Source organism: Puma concolor, chromosome D1 (genome assembly GCF_028749965.1).
Source record: "Puma concolor isolate L17-30 chromosome D1, mPumCon1.1.hap2, whole genome shotgun sequence".
Taxonomy (NCBI): Eukaryota; Metazoa; Chordata; class Mammalia; order Carnivora; family Felidae; genus Puma; species Puma concolor.
The window spans coordinates 60111558-60131784 of NC_141676.1; the positions used below are offsets into that span (position 1 = coordinate 60111558).

The following is a 20227-nucleotide window of genomic DNA, read 5'->3' on the forward strand; positions in this document are numbered from 1 at the left end:
CCTTCCTCCAATTTCACGTTCTGTTTTCAGAATAAGACATGATAAAAGCAGGATTTCAAAACCATCTGTCCTGCTTCGTATGTGGAATTTTTTATCCCAAGTTTAATTTTTCTCCACTATAAAGCTTAAACCAGCAGCTTCATACAGGGCAGTGTGATACAGCGGAAGGAGCACTAGAGCTGGGAATCAAAATGTGGTCTCCAGCTTCAGCTCTATCACTTAATTTCCATAAATTGTTTTTGAGTATCACTTTTTTAAATGGAGTTAATAGCACCAGGCTTATTTCCCAAACGTAGTTGTATGGAGCAAATGACATCATGTCTGAGCGATTTATAAACTCAAAAGAACTATGCAAAGTATTATTAAGTAGGATTTAGGCCTTTAACAATTCAGTAACTGTCTCCTCTGCATATAGCACTATTCAAGAGACCAAACAGATTCAAAAGTGTAAGACAGTTCCTGCCTTGCTTGGATGACAGTTGTTTAGTTTATAATCTAAATGAGTAGATAAGACAAACTAATATTTTGAAGGACATGACTCACAAAATTTTCCTATGCATTGTGCACTCTGGTGGTCACGTGGGACCTGGAGCCTGGCACCCAGCCTCAGTGGACAGGCTGTTAACCCATGGAGGTCAATCTTGGACTGAGTTAGTTGATGTTTTAAGACCAAGTGTACCTTTTTTATAGAGACCGCATCAAATTTCAGCGATGTATTGAAGATGGGACACTGAAGAGGAGTATCCTTAGCTGTTGTGCAGCTTCCTGGAATGTTTTTGCAGATTCCTTCTCGCACTTAATGAAGTGACTTAGGAAGGAACAAGTTGTGGCTTTATGCATGGTCATCTCACTTAAGCGGCATAAATCTCTAGATGGTGTTTCTGCTGACCTGTTTCTTACCTAGTCTTCCATTCCTTTTCATAAATAGAATCAAGCTGAACAGCTTTTTATCAACGTTTATTTATTTTTGGGACAGAGAGAGAGCATGAATGGGGGAGGGGCAGAGAGAGAGGGAGACACAGAATCGGAAACAGGCTCCAGGCTCTGAGCCATCAGCCCAGAGCCTGACGCGGGGCTCGAACTCACGGACCGCGAGATCGTGACCTGGCTGAAGTCGGACGCTCAACCGACTGCGCCACCCAGGCGCCCCCTGAACAGCTTTTTAAATAAATAAATAGATACATAAATAAATAGATCGATAGATAAATAAATAACAGACGAGTGAATGAACGAACTTTGGCACATTTTCAGGAAATGCTTTTTAAAGTAAACTCGGGATAATGAAAATCAAGACCAAGTGAGCCAATCTATTTTCTTTAAAAAGTTTTTTTTAATGTTTATTTTTTTTGAGAGAGAGAGCAAACGAGTGAGCCTGAGCCGGAGAGAGAGGGAGACACAGAATTTGAGGCAGGCTCCAGGTTCTGAGCTATCAGCACAGAGCCCGATGTGGGGCTCAATCCCACGAACTGTGAGACTGTGACCTGAGCTGAAGTTGGCCTCCCAACTAATGGAGCCACCCAGGCACCCCTTTTTTTTTTAATTTTTTAACGTTTATTTTTGAGAGAGAGAGAGAGATAGCAGTCTACTTTCTTTAAAATCCAAGGTTAACAACATAATAGTTTAGCTTTTAAGCCAAACTATCCACTTTGAAAATGGAGCAGTCCAACGTTAACATTTTTTTAAAAGCCGCACTCTTTAAAAATCAATGTGTCCTCTTTCCTTCTTTCCATCATGCTTATGCTGAATTCAGAACTAGTTTTTGGCAGGTGACTCCCAAGGGACTTAAAAAACATGTTGTCTAGCTGATGTTAGTTTTTAAATTTAGATCAAATGACATTGTCTTTGAAGTCTCAAGAGTACCACTTAAGGTAGATGGGCCCACCTTTCAGAATATATCCTTAATATGAAAAGTGAAGTCTGGTCAAAAATAAATGAAAACGAAAGTTTTATTGGAGTTATTTACTCTAAGATAGCAATTGTAGAAGGAACCTTGACAAGTCGTCTCATTGCCTCTCGACAGGAACACACAAGGCATATGGGTATCTGTAGTATTTTAAAAGACCTTGGGGGACCAGGCTTCTTCCATAACTCATTCCAGAGTTTAAACACCCTCGCTTCAGGAAATTCTTCCCTATATTTAACTTACAGGCCCCCTCCTGCGGTTAACACCCATTTCCGCTTTTTTCTGTCTCCAGTCAGGATGGAGAACAGCTGGCCAACATCCTTTGTGTGCTAACCCTCTGTCAGTGACAGAAAGTCATTTGGGTATCCCTGGGCTTCTTTTCTCAGCCGCCAGCAAACAAGTCTTTGAACCAGATTGGAATCTTGTTTTTTATTTGTGTTGTTTATTTCTGTTAATTCCTCCTGAATAGAAAATAATACATGCTCAATGAATCAAATTTGGAAGATATAAAAATATACAGAAGGGGGAAACAATAGCTCTACGATCTAGGGACAAAAACCATTGTTAAGTTTGTCGGTTTTCTATGTATTTCTTATATATTTGAGATCCTATCATCTGTATCAGCACTGTCCAGTAGAAATACAGGCTGAGAAGGGCACCTGAGTGGCTCAGTCAGTTGAGCATCTGACTTCTGTTCAGGTCATGATTCACAGTTTATGGGTTTGAGCCCCACATTGGGCTTTGCGCTGACAGTATGGGGCCTGCTTTGGATTCTGTGTCTCCCTCTCTCTGCCGCTCCTGCGTGCGCACGCTCTCTCTCGCACTCTCTCTCTCTCTCTCTCTCTCTCTCTCAAAACTAAAGAAATACAGTCTGAGCCACGTATGTAAATTTAAATTTTCTGGCAGCCTTTATTATAAAAAGGTAAAAAGAAATAGGTAAATTAAGTTTAATAATGTATTTGAAATTTTTTAATGTTTATTTATTTTTGAGAGACAGAGACAGAGCACGAGCAGGGGAGGGGCAGAGAGAGAGGGAGACACAGAATCCAAAGCAGGCTCGAGGCTCTGAGCTGTCAGCACAGAGCCCGACGTGGGCCTCGAACTCACGGACTGCGAGATCGTGACCTGAGTTGAAGTCGGACGCCCAACCGACTGAGCCACCCAGGCGCCTCGATGATATATTTTATTTAATCCCAATAAAAACCAATTAGAACTCGTCAACATGTAATCAGTATTTTTTAATTATTAATAAAATATTTGACGTTCCTTGTTCCATGCTAAGCCTTCTGAAACCAGCGTATGTTTTATACTTAGAGCACGTCTCAAACCCAGGTAGCCACATGGCAGGTACCCAGTAACCGTTAGCTAGCGTTGGTCAGTCTGTACAGTCGTATATATCTGCTTTTTTGTACATCGCATCTTAAGTCTTTTATCAATGCCATTTAAAACTTTTTAGCATCGGGGCGCCTGGGTGGCTCAGTCGGTTGGCTCAGGTCATGATCTCGCGGTCCGTGGGTTCGAGCCCCGCGCCGGGCTCTGGGCTGACGGCTTGGAGCCTGGAGCCTGCTTCCCATTCTGTGTCTCCCTCTCTCTCTCTGCCCCTCCCCTGTTCATGCTCTGTCTCAAAAATAAATAAAACGTTAAGAAAATTTTTTTAATAAAATTAAAAAATAATAATAATAAAACTTTTTAGCATCATTTTAATGGCTGCATAATGTCTCCTCATTTAGATTTACTGTAACTGTATCTTTAGATCGTTTGGTTTTTCACGTTATAAGTAATCCTGTAGTGTTCTTTTTTTTTACCTGCTTTTTTACATGAACAGAATGTTTCTCAACACTTTGCCAAAAGAAAAGCCATAAGTTATTCCTTTGGAGTACAACTAATTAAATCCATTTATTCATAAAACAAACACATTCCCTTAATACCCATTCTTTACTACGTTAGACCGGAAAGTGAAGGAGTAGATTTCAAGAAATAGAAGACTAGGTCCCTCCTTTGCAGTGTTTACAAGACTTGGCTCCATAGTTGGACTGCACACATACTGTATTTTATTCTGCTTTATCCTGCCCTTCATTTCTTACTCTTCCCCCCCATACACGCACACACAGACGGATTAACTCCCCCTTATGCTTCAAGGCACCAATCAAATATAGCCTCCTGTGATGAGTCCTCCAGATGACAACTTGCTCCCTCCTCCATTACAATGTATGAAGTGTATATTGTGCACAAAGCACCGTGGTGTTAATTGGTTAACTCTCTCCATCTTCTCTCTTACATTGGGAACTCTTTATTGATAGAAACCTTATTTTATACACTTCTTTATTTCCAGAGCCTAGCAGACTGCCAGGCAGTGAATGTGGATGTCAATTATGTCTACCAAAATATGTGTAGCAATACAAGTGATCATATTAAACATCAGTTGGATAGTAAAATTCAAGTACTGAGGCTGTTCAAAGAGATCACATTAAACTGACATGGTTAAAGAAGGCTTATTGAAGGAGATAGGAGTTGAATTGGACTTTGGAAGATGGGTATATTTAAATGCATGGAGGGAAAGAATTAGCAGAAAAGCCATCTATCTATCCCGTACTAAGAAGTCAGTGTTTTTTGGGAGGGACCCATCAGCATGTGCCAAGTATCAGCAGACAAACATCCTTCTAGATCTAAAGCACTGGGTTAGGTTTCAAGAAGGCTGTTGAGCTATGGTCTTTGCCCATCAAAAGTTTGACAAGTGGGGCGCCTGGGTGGCGCAGTCGGTTAAGCATCCAACTTCAACCAGGTCACGATCTCACGGTCTGTGAGTTCGAGCCCTGCGTCAGGCTCTGGGCTGATGGCTCAGAGCCTGGAGCCTGTTTCCGATTCTGTGTCTCCCTCTCTCTCTGCCCCTCGCCCGTTCATGCTCTGTCTCTCTCTGTCCCAAAAATAAATAAACGTTGAAAAAAAAAAATTTAAAAAAAATAAATAAATAAAATAAAAAAAGTTAAAATAAAAAAAAAAAGTTTGTCAAGAGTTTGCAGCATTAAAAATGACCTCTGACTACTTCATTATGACCTTCGAATTTAAACTCAATTTAGACGCAATTCCCTGTGTTTTAAGTTTGGAGTTTAACATTAAAGATCATTTTATATGATGCTTTGTCAACAATTCTGTTAGTGGCTGACGATATATAGTAAGCAGTGTCATTATAGCTAATGTCAAACGACTGTTACTGCAAACCAGGCAGCCTTCCAAAGCATTTTGAATATATTACTTAGTTAACTCATTTAACTCTCACAATGGCCCCGTGAATTAGGACCCACTGTCCTCCCTCGCCTTACAAATGAGGAAACTGAGGCACAGAGAGGTTAAAATAACAATGACACAGCCATCAAGTGGAGGACCTAAAACTTGGCCCCAAGCAGAATAGCTTTGCGGCTCCACTTTATTACTCAGTACAGCCTCTCTTATAACTATGTTAAGAATAAAAATGTTTTATACACGGGATTATTTAGCATCTTGTGATTCCAGAAAAGGAATGCTGTTATTATAACCCTCTCCTGGTTTTCTTTTTTCCCTTCTGACTGCTCCTTCTTGTCACATTTGCAGGCTCCCTCTTCCTCTACCTCGTCATAAAAACTGGAGCCCCTCAAGGTTCGGTCCTAAGCCCTCTTTTCTCTCATTTCATTCTCCGGTCCAAGGCGATCTTGTCCACAACCATCTTTCTAATTATCACCCACTCTAAAATGAAGCACAAGTGTAAATCTTCAGCCCGGATCTCTTTTCGGATATTAGACCTCTATTCAGATTGCCCCCTGGATGTTTTCACAGCACATTCTGTGTGCCTGTGTTTTTTCCTTCCTGCCTTCCAACCCAACCACCATAAGCCTCGTGGTCTTCCAGTGCTGTTTTCCGCAAATGGAATCTCTAGAAAACCATGCATAATCCTTGGTTCCTCCCTTTCTCTCTCATCCCCATATCTAATCTTAGCAGCCCCTGCTGATCTCCCCTAATATGTCTACTTGTCTATGTCCTCGTATTTCCATTCTGGTCCGAGCCTCCATCATCTCTCACCTGTACTGCTGCACAGCATCGACTCGGGGCCCCCTAGCATCGACTCGGGGCCCCCTCCAGTCTATTCTCGAACTTCAGCCAGAGTGCACTTTCCAAAATACAAGTCAATCAATCGATTAATAAATCTCTCTTTCTCTTCACCACCTTCCCCACACTACCACCACCCCCCCCCCAAATATCCCTAGCCTAAAACACTTTCACGACTTAAAGAGAAAATTCTAGACATGGCCTATGGGTTTCTGCATGGTCTAGACTTTGTTTTCCTCTCTAGCTTTATATTCTACCATTCTGCTCTTCACTTCACGACCTTTCGGGTCCTCCTTGTTCTCTCTCCTTTTGCCTGGAAGATGCTGTCACCTCTGACCCATTCTTCACCTGGTGAACAATTTTACTAACCCTTCAGTTCTTGTCCTTTTCTGGGTCGGTTCTGTTACAAGCTCTCTTAGCCCATGTCCTCTCCTGCACGGCATGTGTCAGAGGTTATCATTTTACGTTTTTGTCATTATTCTGTGGCAGTCTCTGTCCTCTCCCATAGTGGTGTAACCTCCACAAAAGCAGGAACTGCGGCCTTATTTTCCACCATTATTATATCCCCAGTGTTTCGTGCATAATAGACACTCAATATATATTTGAATTAGGGAGTAAATCACTTCATTTGTTAATATGCATACAGTTTCATACTGTACCTCTTTTAGTAGCACAGAGGACTACAAAAGATAAGGCTTCCAAGATGCTATTCCTGGAGCCCCACAGTCTCTCACTGTGTGATGATCCTGTGATGGCTAAGTGTAATTCAAGCGCTTCAGATGAAGGCCTCCAGCATCTTGGGAAATGGTGGCAGAGCTACTCGTTTGTCTTTTAAAACAGCAAACAACTAAATCCCCATGGTTCAGCTCATGTCAGAACTTATTAGAATGTGGTGGTTCCGCTTTCACAGTATCTCGCAAAGACTTACGTTCACAGATTCTGCCATTGGCCTCTGGAGTCTAAAACCGCCTTTAGCTCGCTTTGCAGATCTACCTTTGAAATTCGGAAAGCATCCTATGACCAAAGTTTTCGTTTTCCGAGTTCTCTCTGAGGTTGGGCTCTGTGACACTGCTGTTCCTCTGGTGTCCCTGGCAGAGGTACAGCTACTTTTCTTCCTTTTTTTTCTTTCCCCCTAATTTTCAGCATGAACACTTGTTAAGCTCCCATGTCTCAACTGTTAGCCAGACATTCCAAAGGGTCCCCTGGTGTCATCCCTGCCATCTCTGTTTCTACGGTCCTTACAATGTTTGTTGCCTGGCTGTAATTTTAATACATTAATTTGTATGACGATTTCTTACAATGAGAGCTGATGGGTGAAGTGGTTGACTTGACTCCTCCTGGGACCCCTCTCTGTCTCCCTGAAGGATCACCCTCTATTCCCTGAGCCCAGGGAGCTCAGGCTTGGGACTGAACTGGCCTCCAGATGGGCTCCTGCCTGTGGGCACCCTCTGAGCCTCTGTCCGCTGTCCTGTGCTGAGGCCTCCCTTTCCCAAGCTAGGCCCCGTTGTCCTGATGGCCAGGCCCTCAGATCACATAGCCCCGGGAAATGGACTTCTTCAGCTCGCTTGTTTTACCCTTTGCCTGTGGAACTTTCTCTTTCACAAATAATTCATCTTTCCATCAGCCCTTAGTTTAAATAAAATCTAAAGGCTTCCTTGTTCAGTCATACCTTTTTAAACTTTGTGTTTTTATTTAGTCAGATTTTGGCAGGGAACCTTCCAAGCTGAGCCCAGGGGAAAGGTGACCATTGGCACAGGTTTCAGCCTCTGCTTTTGGCCCAAGATTGTTTCTATTTTTATTTTGTTTCTTGTTTCTCTTAACATCCAGGGCAAAGATTAACCACTTTTACTTATCTGGTAATGGTGAGAGGCCTTTAGACTGCTTGCCTGTGGCCAGGGGACTCCGTGCTTAGAAATGTTGACCCCCAGCCACCCCCCAGGAGGTTAAGAGCTAACTGTTACATTTGGCTTTTGCAAAACGAGGCTCTTTGCTTCCACCCGATCTGAGAGAGAGCAAGGAGAAGGACGGATCCCAACTTCTGCGGGGTTTTGAAAAAGGATAGTGGTCTAATTTATGGAGGTTGTTTTTTAAAAAAAACTAACTCTATGTCATAATTCTGTAGCTGCCAAAAGACGTAATTCTACCTCAGCTTCGCCTTGGCAACCTTCTTTTGGCACTCTGCAGCCCTGTCGTTGCTCTGCATTATTTAAGCAGTAATCTTTAAGAAGGTGAGAAACTATTATTGCTTTTTAGCACAGTTGACATGCTATTGGCACAGAGCAGTACCAAAGCTTCAAACATTTCTAATGGCCGTAAACCAACTTAAACACCTCCATGCAGAGGCCTCACTGCCGTGAGGTCATAGCTTGCTGCAGGGGGAGAAAGAAGATCGAATGTTGTTTAAAAGTGGGTCTTTTTTTTTTTTTTCTTTTTTTCTTTTTAAGTATTCTTATTCCACCGCGTTGTAGCTGTAGACTTTGGCCAGGATCCAGACAATCAAGATTTAGCATTTTGACCAGCTGTGATCTAGTAATGTTCCTCAGAGGAAACATTCTGTAGGAGGGAAAGACACATATTTGAGACGGTGAAGTGTGCTCTCTCCCAGTACCTTTATGGGATGGGACCTGGTTGTAGACAGATAAAACAAGGACAAGTGAATCTGGAGGAGAACAGGGGAAAAAAATCGCTTCCAATAGCTAAGACTTCACCTCACCTTCGAGAACTCTCTCGATGTGGTAAATCTTTCCATTTTTCCCTTATTTCATTTTCCCCTAAGTCCCCACCTTTATATCATTTTGTGACAGGATGTACTTGTGTTTTCATAATTGATGCTTAGATCCGTCAGCATTCTTATAACAGAATAACAATTCCAAGGAAATCAGAAAAGCCACACAAACTTAATATAGGCAAGAGAAGAAGAGAAAGAAAACATGCCAAGCCATTTGGCCTAAAAATTATTCTTCTGAGTCTCACCCCTCCCTCAAACAGAAGTACGATCACATGTAGGCATTGTGGTGGCAAGTCCTGGGGACTGGGAGAGAGAAGGAAGCTAACGCTTACTTCGTCGGGTTGTGTTTGTTCAATCACGGTTAGTTGCTTTGTGACTTGGGCAAGTTACCTAACCTTTATGCCTGAGTCTCTTCATCTGTGAAGGGTGGATTATGTTTGTAATACTTCATAGAGATGAGGATTAAATGAGACCATGTAGAAAGCTACTAACACAGTACTTCATCACACTTCATCAATGTTACCTGCCGTTGTTTTATTATTAATAACAGTCTGTGGAGTACCTCCTCATTGTACTAAGAGTGTTAGTGCTCACTGTAAAAACTGTTAGGTGGATATTCATGTTTTACAGAAAAGGAGACATTGGTTCAGAGCCGTGAAGTGCTTCACCAGTCTGCCATATCTCATAATGGCGGAGCTCCATGTGGAGGTCTGGAATATATATGGGATATGGAAGCAGAAACATATTTTGGACCAGTGCTCTCTTACCCTGTTTTCTTTCTCCCAGTCCTTGTTCTTTTTAAAGGAGGCTATTGCCTTAGGCAGTACAACCAGCAGAAAGAGGAGGAGGAGGGGAAATTGTGGAGGCAAGAATAGCGGAGTGGAACGAACTGGGTTCTACTGTCTCCCAGATTGGCCTCATGGCAAAGTATTTGTATAATGGTTCTAAAAGGCTGAACGGGGTCCTCCTCATTTCGGTTGGGACAACAGAAATTCTCCCTCTTACAAAAATGCTTTCTCCCTGAAGCTAAATTCGTACAGAAAAATGATACATCAGAGGTCTCGGGACAACTGGAATGTACCTCAAAGGATTCTGGGAAGTTCTTTTAGTCCCTAAACATTTAGCAGATCATGTAAATAGAGGCAGTTGAGCATTTCTACTTTATTCAAAGCCTCCCCCACCCCCGCCTACAAAAAAAAAAAAGAAAAGGAAAGAAAAGAAAAGAAAAAAAAAGCTGCAGTGATATTTCACTTCTGATTGATTTAGTATTTTTCTTTCAATACTCTTTTACACTTGCCTTAGTTCTTTTTCTCCTTCTTGCAGCTAGCTCCCTGATGTGCAGAAGTGGAGAGGGGAAGAGTTCCGTTTGTCCCTGTTCTAAACAATTCTATGTAGGAAGAAACAGTAGGAGGAAGGAGACCTAGATTCTGGCCTTGCCTCTACGCCCAATTACCTGTGTTCCATGGTCTGAGACATTAATGCCCTTGAGTCTCAGTTACCCCTTCTGTAAAATGAGGGCAATTCTTTGGGAATCCGAAGCCCATGGAAGCTGGTAATGACGACAGCAATCACAATTATAGCTACTACTGACATTAGTATGTACGTCGGGCATTCTTCTATTTCAGGTGCATTATTTTATTTAATCCTTACTGTAGTCCAGTGATCTGTTTATGAAGGAGGAAGCTAAAGCACAGAGAAGATAAGGGACTGCCTACAGTCATATAACAAGCAAGTGGTGAGTTCGACCTTAAGTTATAACTCCAAATAGACGGTCATGACTGCAGAGCTTGGAGGAGGGTCTAGGTTTTGAGCACCCTTCCTCATCACCACCACTATCTCCAGATATAGCTGAAGAGATAAAAAAATAACCAACTGCAATAAATAAGGACTCACAGAATGAGAAAGAAATTAATCACCTTAATTTAGGGAGATCAGAGAAGACTTTGATCCAGAGAAGCCAAATTTAAACCAGACTATCCTCCTTGACCTCTAAACTCCAAACCACTTGACTTCTCCCTCATCAGGCTATTGTTTGTGACTCTAGGGTATCCTTTTGTACTCGTGGCAAAAGGTTGATTATGAAGTAATCTAACAGTCCCGATGTGGTTCAGTTACTCAACAACCTATCCCATGTTTCCCTAAACCGTGGCCTGGTAAATTGGCCATTACAATATCTGTGGGTTGTTGTTTTTTAATAAATTCCTTCTAATTGCAGCATTAAACCCCAGATGTCATGTTTCCAGGTTTCCAGTTTGGACTTAAGCCAAGCTGGAAAAGACATCCATCCACTCGAGGCAAACAGCCAAGGAGAATGTGTGCGGTGAAGTAGGGGACTTGGTCCAGTTACCAAACCTCGGGCTCCGGGCCCCCAGATCTAGTGCCATAGAACACAGAGGGAGCCTTGGCCGGAGTGGAGGACGGAGCAAAGCTACCATGTTTCCTGCTGCATCCACCCCTCCCCCAATATCCAGGTTTACTCTGGTTGTTTCTAAGAGGAAAAATTCCCCGTAAGTTATTCATCACAATTCAAATAATGCACTAATTTCATTTGATAAGTAAATTGTCAACAGCCTTTAAAAATTGGTCATGTAATTAGGAAGTCTATGCATTCTGACCTCTTCTTCCGTCTCGATGAAATCGTCGTAAACCCGCACTATAATCAGACAAAAAGAATCTTGAAACCTCCCAGGCATTCTTTTTTGATCTATCATTTGCCTCTTTAATTGCTACCTTTCTATTGTGTAGGGAATAATAGAAGTAAAATGTCCTTTTTTTTAATTGTAAGAATTTAGCTTGTACTAAAATGTGTAATGAAGGTTCCCTTTGGAAACTTTCTATCAAATGCAAAAATCTAAATTGTTTTATTAAAAATCTATGCATTGTGTTTTTATACAGAGATGCTCACAGCAATTTGTTTTTTAATAGTAAAATTTTAGAAATATCCTAACTCTACACAAATAAGAGAATAATATTCCATTCAGTGGAGCAGCCATTTAGAGTTATTTACCAAAAGATTTTAATAAATTCCAGTGGTGGGATACAGAATTGTATATATACAACAAACATAACTTCAGGGTTTTTTTCTCTTTTTTAATTAAACACATATATGTAAAATCAAAGCCTAAAAACAAAATACTCAAAATTATTCGATAGGCAATAGGCTTGTGAGTGATTTTTATTTTTTATGTAGTTTATATTGTTTGTGTTTTTCAGGGAGTATAAATTATTATAATAATTAAAAATGCATGTGTGTTTGTATATATTTTAATGTAATCATTCAGCACTTCAGCTGTTTAGAACTCAGGTATCTGAAAAATCTGGAACACTGCTGAGATCCTGGAAGTAATAAAAAAAATTAACTCTAAGCAGCCAAAACTAATGTTGCAAAACTCATAAAGCCAAGTGTGTTATGCCCCGGCCATGTGCTGGCCCCTCACTCAAGCCGATGTACTCTTTTGCACACAGTTCTCAGGCCATCCACTACACGAGGGCACAGTGAGCTGGCAGACATTAACAAAAGACAAGGGCCTGCAGACAAGTGCTTCGGCGCACATGAGCCACCAGCCTGGCGGTGAGAGAGGACCCAGGGAAGCGTGGGTACAGGTGGCAGAGCCCAGAGACCCGGACTTGTGCCCCTGAGTGTCCTGTCATCTCTTCCCCATGTCACAGTTCAGTAACACATGTTCATAGTGATGGCCCAGTGTTATTAAGAAAATCCTCTTTTCTTCAGCTTACTCTTTTTAAGATTGTAAGAGAGACTTTGGGGCACCTGGGTGACTCAGTTGGTTGAGCATCTGACTCTTGATTTTGGCTCAGGTCATGATCCCAGTGTCATGGGATTGAGCCACATGTCAGGCTCTGTGCTGAGCATGGAACTTGCTTGGGATTTTCTCTCTCCCTCTCTCTCTCTCTCTCTCTAAAATTAAATATATATATATATATATATATGTATATATAATAAGAAAGACTTTAATAAAAATGCTTGAAAAGTCTTACTGCACATGACTAAAATGGGGAGAAAGACAACATGTGGTGATTAAAGGGCAAATTTTAGATACGTAGACTTCCTTGTCTACCTGTAATAACTCATCTTTTTTACCATTATTCAGGGGGGACATTTTACCGTTACTTGGACTTTCCAAATTGTATCCGACATTATCATTCCCTGGGTTCTCATAAAAATCTAAAGGAACTGGAGAATGCTGCAAAAATCAGGATGTCAGGGGGCACCTGGGTGGCTCAGTCGGTTGAGCATCCGACTCTTGATTTCGGATCATGATTCATGAGATCAGGCCCTGAGTCAGGCTCTGCGCTGACAGTGTGGAGCCTGCTTGAGATGCTTTCTCTCCCTCTCTTTCCACCCCTCCCCCACTTGTGCGCATGCATGCGTTCTCTCGTGCGCGCAAAGTAAACATTTTTTTTAAAAATTGGGATGTCAGAAAATGCCAAAGTCTCTACCTCGTACAGACTTAGAATCCATCCATTAAAATAGGAGTAGCACCCCAGAGCTTAGATACAGGCTGAGCGGGTTAAATGAGAAGGCCTGTGTAATGGCATTTAGCTTGAGGTGTGGCATTCCATTGGCACTTAGCAAGTGTAAGTTGAATTTGAATATGACTTTCCCACTTGGGACACAACAGACAGCGTGGGCTCTGGAGTCCGACCAAATTTGGCTCAGATGTGGGCTCTGCAGCCTTGAACAAAACCACCCACCTGCCTACCTTTTCCACAAGGTAGATGCGAGGGTTCAACTTTATTGATGTACAAGAAAATGGTAGCTGCCTTCCCATTATAGTTGAGAGGAGGGATGTGAAACTTTATTACTTTTCTGTTGTACAGAGCTGTGGAGAGCTTTCAAGGGGTCTCGGAATCAACGAAGGCTACAAAATCCCCTGTCCTCTTGTGTCGTAAGCACAGCTTGCGCCCAGGTCTGTTCCTCATGCCCTGCTTTTTGTCAGCCCACCTGCAGCCCAGCAGAGAAGCAGAGCAGAGAGCCCACAGGGTGGGACCAGGTGGCGGTGGCAATGAGGGTATCATGTCGTTCACCCTTCGTGGCAGTGAGTGCTTAGGCACCTGGCCTCTGGCTGTGTGCCAGCGACGTCACCTTCAGCATTCCAGGCTGGTTCACTTGGTGCTTCTCACCCTCCTGGGCTGGGTGGCAGCTGAAAGCTTGGCCTGTCTGCTCCAGAAAAAAAAGGGTCTGTGGGTGGTGCTGACGCTTTGTTTTGGTTTGATTACCTGGGCCCCCTGCAAAATCATTCAGAGAGGGACACTGTCAGCAAGTGGTATAGTAAAAACAACAAGATTGGCAAAAATGTGTGGCTTACCCAATCGCTGTGAGTTCTGACAACATATTAACTGAAAACCTAGATTAAGGCCAGTAGATTTGGCTCTGTTTTGTTTCGTTTTTCTTGAGGACCAAAAACAGTAATTTACTGGGCTGCTTGTGCTGTTTTATATGCACCCCAGTGACCGCCCCTAATTATGAAATCTCTCCAGGCACCCACGCTCATAGCCAAGCAATGGAGTCTGGTAGGCCCATGGATTAGAAGTCTGGTGGTTGCCTTTTTGCAAGAAGAAGAACCCTTGCTTAGGTGTCAGAGACCACAGGCATAATCTAGGACCAGAAAAAATCTGAAAGAAAAGGGAGCAGGGAGCTGGCATAAGGGCTTGTGGCTGTGGACACGGGTGGAAGGAACCCTAGACCCTTCCTTCTTTTTCAGGGCACTTATCACAACTGTAATTTGAAAATGTATCATTTCAATAATTATGGGGGCCTTTCTTCTGCAAGATTGGAAGCTCCTCAGAGGCAGGGCCTGTCCTGTCTTGTATCTGTTTCCCCTCCCCGAGGCTGGCACATGTAATAGCTGTCTGTTGGGTGAGTATAGTTTCAAGTCTCGTCTCTTTTCCAGCCGAGTAGCTGTTTTGTAAGTCACTTCTGTGCGTGTGTCCTCATCGGAAGAATACAAGTCAAAGGGATCTTGTGTTTGCACCTCCATCTCTGGATCAGTCTTTTCCTATCAGTGAATTGAGCTATCTTCATCCAAGTGTAGTATCTAGAACTGTGATCAGTGCCACAGGGGTGGCTTAAGTAGCCCAGCATTGAACACGACCGTCATTTCCAGGGTCTGGATACTCGATTTCTATGAACTCATTATTATTTATTGTTTCAGACTTAAGAGCAATAGCGTATACCCTGCTTTCTTGACAGGGTTTTTGTGAGAACCCACCGAAATGGCATATGTGAAATGTCTTCAGGAACTAAAATGCTAAGCACTGATTGTTATTGCTGGCCCAAAAGTATCTTCCTGAGAAGGGACTCAACTTCAAAAGAAGGCACTGAAGACCGAGTATTGTAAAATGTGTGCGTGACTGACCTGATAGAAGAGAAGCCATTTTCCAAGTTAATTTTTCATTACGAAAAATATAGATAGATATACATATTAGATAGATAGTAGTCCATTAGATTGTCCATTAGATAGATAGATGTCTCCTTGGTTCCCTCTCTGCCAGTTCTCTAATGCAGGGTGATTAGCATTTGGGTATCAGAAAGCCTGTTGGTCATCAGGTCGTGAGGCGTGGGTTGTAGTCTAGCCTGCCACTGCCTCCCTGAGGTTATCAGGGACAAGTCATTTAACTTCTCTGCCAAATAAGGATGCCTGCTTCATGACAATAAGTTCAGCATTGAATAGTTAATACAAGAATATAAATACCGATAGCCCTTTGGACCAGTAAGGTTGATTACATCCCTCAGATGCCTTTTTTTCCAATCCCACCTCTCCAGGTACTTCACCTCTTCCCCAAAGACATGATTTCTCTCCTCTCGCACCCTGAGCACCATCCTCTGGATAGATTGTAGGGTGTCTTGTATCCTTCTTGAAGGAAGCTCCCAAACTTGAATTCAGACTGCTTCATATTTTTTCTTGCATCCGGACCCTACAGTTAATACTAGACTTGATTATTATCAATTTTTATTATCTCAAACCTAAATATGTTGTTTCCTGTCTCTGGATCCGGAAGTCTTAGGCCGAGTTCGAAAGCTGAAAATAACTTCTCGTTTTTGTTTGTCTTCTAGCGATAGACACCACACCTCCAGCGCAATCCCTGTTCCAAAGAGACAAAGCTCCATATTTGGAGGTGCAGATGTAGGCTTCTCTGGGGGGATCCCTTCCCCAGACAAAGGACACCGAAAACGGGCCAGCTCAGAGAATGAGAGACTCCAGTACAAAACCCCTCCTCCCAGTTACAACTCCGCGCTAGCCCAGCCTGTTACCGCCATCCCTTCCGTAGGAGAATCCGAGAGAAAGACGACATCTCTGTCCTCCTCCTTGGATACCTCCTTGGACTTCTCCAAAGAAAGCAAGAAAAAAGGAGCTGACTTGGGTGACAGATTAAGCGGAGGTCACGTGAGTGTGAACACTAGCCAAGAACAAGAAGGAGCCCTCTCTGGACTCCCAGCCGCCGTCAACGGCGCTCTCCTGCCCAGCGAGCAGGCTGGCTCCTCCGGCGTCCGGCTCCCGGGGGCATTCCTCCCGGTGCCGGAGGCCGAGCTCTGCTGTACTGTGGAGCAAGCGGAAGAGATCATCGGGATGGAAGCCACGGGTCTCACCTCGGGCGATCAGCTAGAAGCCTTTAACTGCATCCCGGTGGATAGCGCCGTGGCAGTGGAGTGTGACGAACAAGTCCTGGGAGAATTTGAAGAGTTCTCCCGAAGGATCTATGCACTGAACGAAAACGTGTCCAGCTTCCGCCGGCCACGCAGGAGCTCTGATAAGTGAAGTGAGCAGCCAGCCGGTAGGACCAGGACAGAGTCGCTGCCTGAAATGAGGATAAAGCTGCACTGGTTACCCCTTGTAATAATTATGACACGAAATGAATATTAATGGAGGATATTCCTCGGAAAAACAGACTTTGTAAATCACGGAGGGGCTCAGGATCGTTGTGTATCAGTGGGCCAGACAAAGTTAGAGTTTGCTTGCAAGGTTTGCTTTTCAGGCCTGACAACTGTTTTAAGGCAAAATTCACTCTCTAGCTCGAGTCACCTTAAAGATATTTGTCTGCTTTTTAATTTACACTTCTGTGTTATCCTCAGAGGGAAGATGATAATATATAAATAATATGATAAACTCACCTTTAGTTTCTCATAAGCATTTGCCCTCAACATAGTTTATAAAACTTTGGAAAACCGAATATTCAAAACAAAGGTTTTCACCAGTTAACTCAAAGACCTTTGACCATCCGTTAGTTTGATGAGTAAGAAGCACAATGGTCTCCTTATACCCAGGCCCACCTGCCCCTGCTCCTGCCCCTGCCCCAGTCAGCCTCTCTGCTGCCCCGTCTTCACAGCAGGTGGGTCGTGCACCCTGAAAACTGAGGACGGCAGAGTCACTGGTTCTCGAATGCGGTAGCCAAGACCTTCCACCTCCTCAGATCAGCCACGCCCTTAACGTAACCCTCCAAGGAGAGGGAAAAATTTCCCCTCTGGTAGATCCCAGGGGACCCTCAAGGGCTCCCAAGGTTGCAATAGTCAGATGACATCCAGTGTCCTCTGGGGGCCAGAGTTTTTACGTGGGCAGACGCTGCAGTCAAAAACCAGGCATGCTTTCTGGCAGTGCACTCACCAGACAAAAATCCCCACATGTAAATCCCATGTTAATTTATTAAATTTCAGTTGGAAAGGAAGGCGCTGTATATGATGAAATACCCGTAGAGAGTCAGGCTGTCCAGTGTGCCGACAGCAAGGCTGTTGAGATAGTTGGATGAAGAGGCTTAGATGAGGCATAGAATACTATTGGTGTATGTGCAGTTGCGTTCATATTAAATTATGTTCTTCAAGTCCAATTTCATCCCCGGAGCTCAGATTTCATTTGCTATTGCCATATACTTTATATACCCAAGGACATTGCCTCAGGGTTGCAAGCTCTTTAAGGAAAATTTATGCATATACCCATGTATTGTATAGAAGAATAAAAACTGAATTTACTTCACTTGACCTGATTTGTTCTTTCCAGTTCTGAAATCCGTCTCGAACCTACATCTCCATCTTCCATCGCAACAGGACGAGCCTGGACAGAAACCGTGGCTGTACCTAAGCTAATGTCGTTGACTCGAGCGTGTGCTGTTCCGCACAGCAGCGCAAACACCTTCACAGGTGTTCTCTCCAGGAACTGCATTTGTCCGACGTAACAGCTTAACTCCTAGGTTTCATGGTCATTTTCATATATTGTCCAAGCACTCCTGGGCTCAAGTTCTCATTTACAGCCTTGTTGTCATGCAGAATGGTTCGTATTGTTGTTTTCCATATGTAAAGAAAACTCACCCAACCCATGCTTGACACATGGACCCAACCTGCAAGCAATTAAGAGCTTTAAGTTGATCTGAAGAAATCCATCGTATTTCACATAAAGAGGTGGAACCACTCCAAACCTAAAGCAGAAGCACTCTAGAGTCACGGCTTCTTCGCAATGTCCTGCCATTCACGGTAGAGTCAATGAGGGGGGTGATATCTGTGGTCTTACATCACGCTGGACTGTGTGGGGTCTTCCAATGAAATAGCACTTACCCCACCCAAAAGAAAAAGGTTCTGGAAGGATTGTGTTAGTATTGAACAGTGGAAGGTACATCACATGTGGCTTAAAGTCCACATATGGGGGTGGACTTTGAACTTCATGCCAAACTTAAAGACAGTGCATGGAGTTGTAGGCCCTCTGGCCTAGGTCCTGGCGCCCCCAGGCAGAGGGACCACACGCAGAGCAGCCACGGGGACAGTGTGTACCTCAGGTTCCACAGAGCCAGAGAGAGCTGGGGCTCTGAGACTCCATCTGCCAGTCTCCTATTTGTGGACTCCCTGATTCTGGGATCCACAGCTTTGTGCGCGCGCACACACACACACACACACACACACACACACACACACACCAGCAGTGTGTGGCCCTGCCACTGAATGTGATATTAGGTAGCTCAGAACTGGTTTCCTACACTGGCTTGGTCCACACTGTGTTCGACGATGTTATGCCTCAAAACACCACTTACGTTTGGGTTCGCTTGGTTTGGGTTTCAGGCTTCCATGGAGTCTGTTCGATGCCTACAGTTTCTGCCTTGACTTGGGGTAGAACCAACAGTATTGCATGTCTCCGGGAGGAGCTCTGTTTGACATTTTCCAAAGCTGCAGAATTAGTTTTGCCTCTGCTTGGAGTGGCCAAGGCCAAAATATGGGATGAGTTATTATCTCCTACTAATCTTTTTAGTTAGTCTTGTAAATCACTAAAGAAAATAAAACTTGCTTTGAGGATATAAGTTGAAATAAAAATCCACTACTATCCATGTCTGAACTGCTAAGAGCCCTTTCCATTTTCATGTAGCGGAGACACTTTGAATGGCCGGCAAGTGTTATCAAATGAATATTTGATTGTGTTCCCTCTCTCCACTTCCCCTTACCCACTTTAGAAATTCCAGAGATTTTTTTTTCCCCCTCAGAATATTAGTTTTGGAAGATTGTATCCAGCTCTATTTTTTTAGCGGTTCTAATGGTGCCCATTTATCCTGACCTAACTGGTTATTTAAATAATTTTTTAAACCACCACCAATAATAAATGGCATGTGAAACTGATCTGTTGGTAATTGGAAGAAAACTCAGCATCTGTATTTATAAAATAAAATTGATTAGTATTTATTTTGAGAGTAAAAGTGTATGTTATTTCCCAGCTATGTTTGAGTCCTGTCTTCTTCATTGTTTTGAATTTCATATTGAAGCTGAGTTAACTATGAAAACCTTGTTCATCAACCATCAGCCAGCCCTTTCACATTTATTGAGCTAACTCTCTCTCTGTCTGTGAGGGACTGGGCTAAACAAGGTTAATACAAAGATGAATAAGCCCTGGCCTCTGCCATGGTCTCTGGGGGTGGAAGGTAAGGGAAAAAGGCCTATTAACAATGTACTATAATTCAGTGTGGCAAATCCTGTGATGGAGAGCGGTATAGCCATGCTAGGGAATGCAGAGAAAGCTGTTCTGACTCAAGGGTCTGGACCAGTTCATGGAGGTAATGCAGATGAAAGACAGATCCGCTGAAAGATACAGGAGAAGTTACAGGTAGAGGGAACAGCATGGGCAAAGGCCCAGAGGCAACACAGGGCCTGGAGTGTTTGCAAAATGGCAAGGGGCCTGAATGGGTGTGAAGAAAGGTGAGAGGAGAGGCCTCCAGGTGCCGAGACCAGAGATTTCAATACTTGTGGTGGGCAGCTGCCAGGCACCCTCTCCAGGCTGCCTACTGGGCAGAAGAGTAACTCGCTTAGAGCCCAGTACCAGCCGGCAGCCAAGTCGGCGCTGGGCTCTAGTGGTAGTCGCTTGAGTCGGTTGAATCTTCTTTCCTATTTTGTTGTGCAAAAAAAGTCTGCGTCTGAAAAAGAGGTGCATCCTTGGGCCCCCAGTGTTTTCCGGGCAAGTATCGCATAACAAACCGCGTGCATCCCCGGGTGGTGTGAACAGCCAGCGTCTGTTCTTTAGAAGCTTGGTTCT

The 20227-nt window shown here is 43.4% G+C and overlaps 1 protein-coding gene across 1 annotated transcript in view; it reads left to right on the forward strand.

The window, feature by feature from the left end:
* The window catches only part of UVRAG (UV radiation resistance associated), a 299395-nt gene extending 281697 nt beyond the window's left edge, over positions 1-17698 (forward strand). Inside the window, exon 15 of the mRNA XM_086678352.1 lies at positions 15787-17698. Within this exon, the coding sequence (XP_086534478.1) occupies positions 15787-16489 (703 nt within the window). The 3' untranslated portion in view covers positions 16490-17698. The remainder of the gene's footprint in view (positions 1-15786) is intronic.
* The last annotated feature ends 2529 nt before the right edge of the window (positions 17699-20227 follow it).